Source organism: Mastomys coucha, chromosome X (genome assembly GCF_008632895.1).
Source record: "Mastomys coucha isolate ucsf_1 chromosome X, UCSF_Mcou_1, whole genome shotgun sequence".
NCBI classification, from domain to species: domain Eukaryota; kingdom Metazoa; phylum Chordata; class Mammalia; order Rodentia; family Muridae; genus Mastomys; species Mastomys coucha.
The window spans coordinates 161,888,260-161,889,746 of record NC_045030.1 but is presented as its reverse complement, the minus strand read 5'-3'; the positions used below and the strand labels follow the sequence as shown (position 1 = coordinate 161,889,746).

General features: G+C 42.4%; 1 protein-coding gene across 1 annotated transcript in view; it reads left to right on the top strand.

The window, feature by feature from the left end:
- Msl3 (MSL complex subunit 3) overlaps positions 1 to 1,222 on the top strand; it is a 34,966-nt gene extending 33,744 nt beyond the window's left edge. The window contains exon 15 of the mRNA XM_031385142.1: positions 1,086 to 1,222. Within this exon, the coding sequence (XP_031241002.1) occupies positions 1,086 to 1,222 (137 nt within the window). The remainder of the gene's footprint in view (positions 1 to 1,085) is intronic.
- Positions 1,223 to 1,487: the final 265 nt, after the last annotated feature.

Sequence of the window (1,487 nt, the reverse complement as noted above, 5' to 3'; positions counted from 1 at the left end):
TCCAGGACAGCCAGGGCTACACAGAGAAACCCTGTCTCGAAAACAAAAAACAAAAAACAAAAAACAAAAACAAAAACAAAACATAAAAAAACTACACATTGTCTTTAAAACTCCCTAGGATAGAAAGGAATGGGAAGGTGGAGAGGGTAGTAAGTGCAGAGGGGTAGTGTATATGTTCACAAATTTGAGAAAGAAATAAAATTAAAGCGAACAAACATACATCAAGGTTTGGCATGGTTCCTTCCTTTAATCCCAGTACTAGGGTGGCCAGGATGAGTGCATCTCTATGAGTTTAAGGCCATCCTGGCCTACATAAGTAATTCTGGGTCAGACAGCATTACATGGTAATACCTTAGCTCAAAATATCCCTAATAACAACGATACCCAGTAATAAAGAAATAAAGTTTGGCGGCTGGCAAGATGGCTCAGTGAGTTAAGAGCACTGTCTGCTCTTCCAAAGGTCCAGAGTTCAAATCCCATGCAACCACATGGTGGCTCACAACCACCACCGGTGACGCCCTCTTCTGGTGCGTTTGAAGACAGCTGCAGTGTACTTACATATAATAAATAAATCTTTAAAAAAATTAAAAGATTTATTAAAAAAAAAAGAAATAAAGTTTGTATGACTGAGGTAGTTTCTTTGCTCTTGGTTTTGGGAGATTGAGGCTCTAGATTTTAAAACATCTGATATATTTTGTGCACTTGAGGGAGTGTTTTTTAATTTAAAGTCTACATTTATTTATTGTATGTATGCACATGTACACACGAACACACCACTGCAGATCTGAGGTCAAAGGACAACTTTCTGACATCTGTTCTCTCCTTTCACTGGCTTGGCAGACGGTTCCTTATTTCCTGCAGAGCTATCTCGCTGGCCCTCTGGAGGGGAATTTTATAAAGAGGTTTCAGATGTTGCCCTTCTTTCAGTGATGATCAAAGGGCTCACAATCCACGGCTTTCTGCAGCACTCTGGCTTTTCTGAGAATAGCTCTCTTGTCTTTTTTGGTTGTTAGCCTAGCCTTTAAAGGCTGAGCTACCTCTATAGCCCAGAAGAGAACTCTTCAAAGCCCATTTTGTCTTTGCAGGCTGCGCCTCCACTTTTGGTTATGATCCGCCAGTAGGCGGCAATAGAGAAGGAAGGCGGGACAAGAGGCAGGGGCTCATCGTGATTGGCTTGCTTGCCTCCGCGCTGTCTTTAGTGATTGCAGTCGACAACTTTTAACACTTCCTGGACTGTCGGCACGAAAAAGCAGCAATAACAATACTCTTCCTCTAATGTGAGCCTGGGGCTTGAGTCTCTCTCCTCAACTCCTGGTCCAGCAGTTGGCCCGCATGCCATCTCCATAGGTTTAACAGGAAGAACCGGTTTGAAAGCCGGACTGCTTTCTGCACACATTTTCATTCAACCTTCTTTCAAAAAGTCCTGTTTTAACTACGTGTAGTCTTTATTGATTTTGACGATTGACTCAGGAACGCCTCTTCTCAAA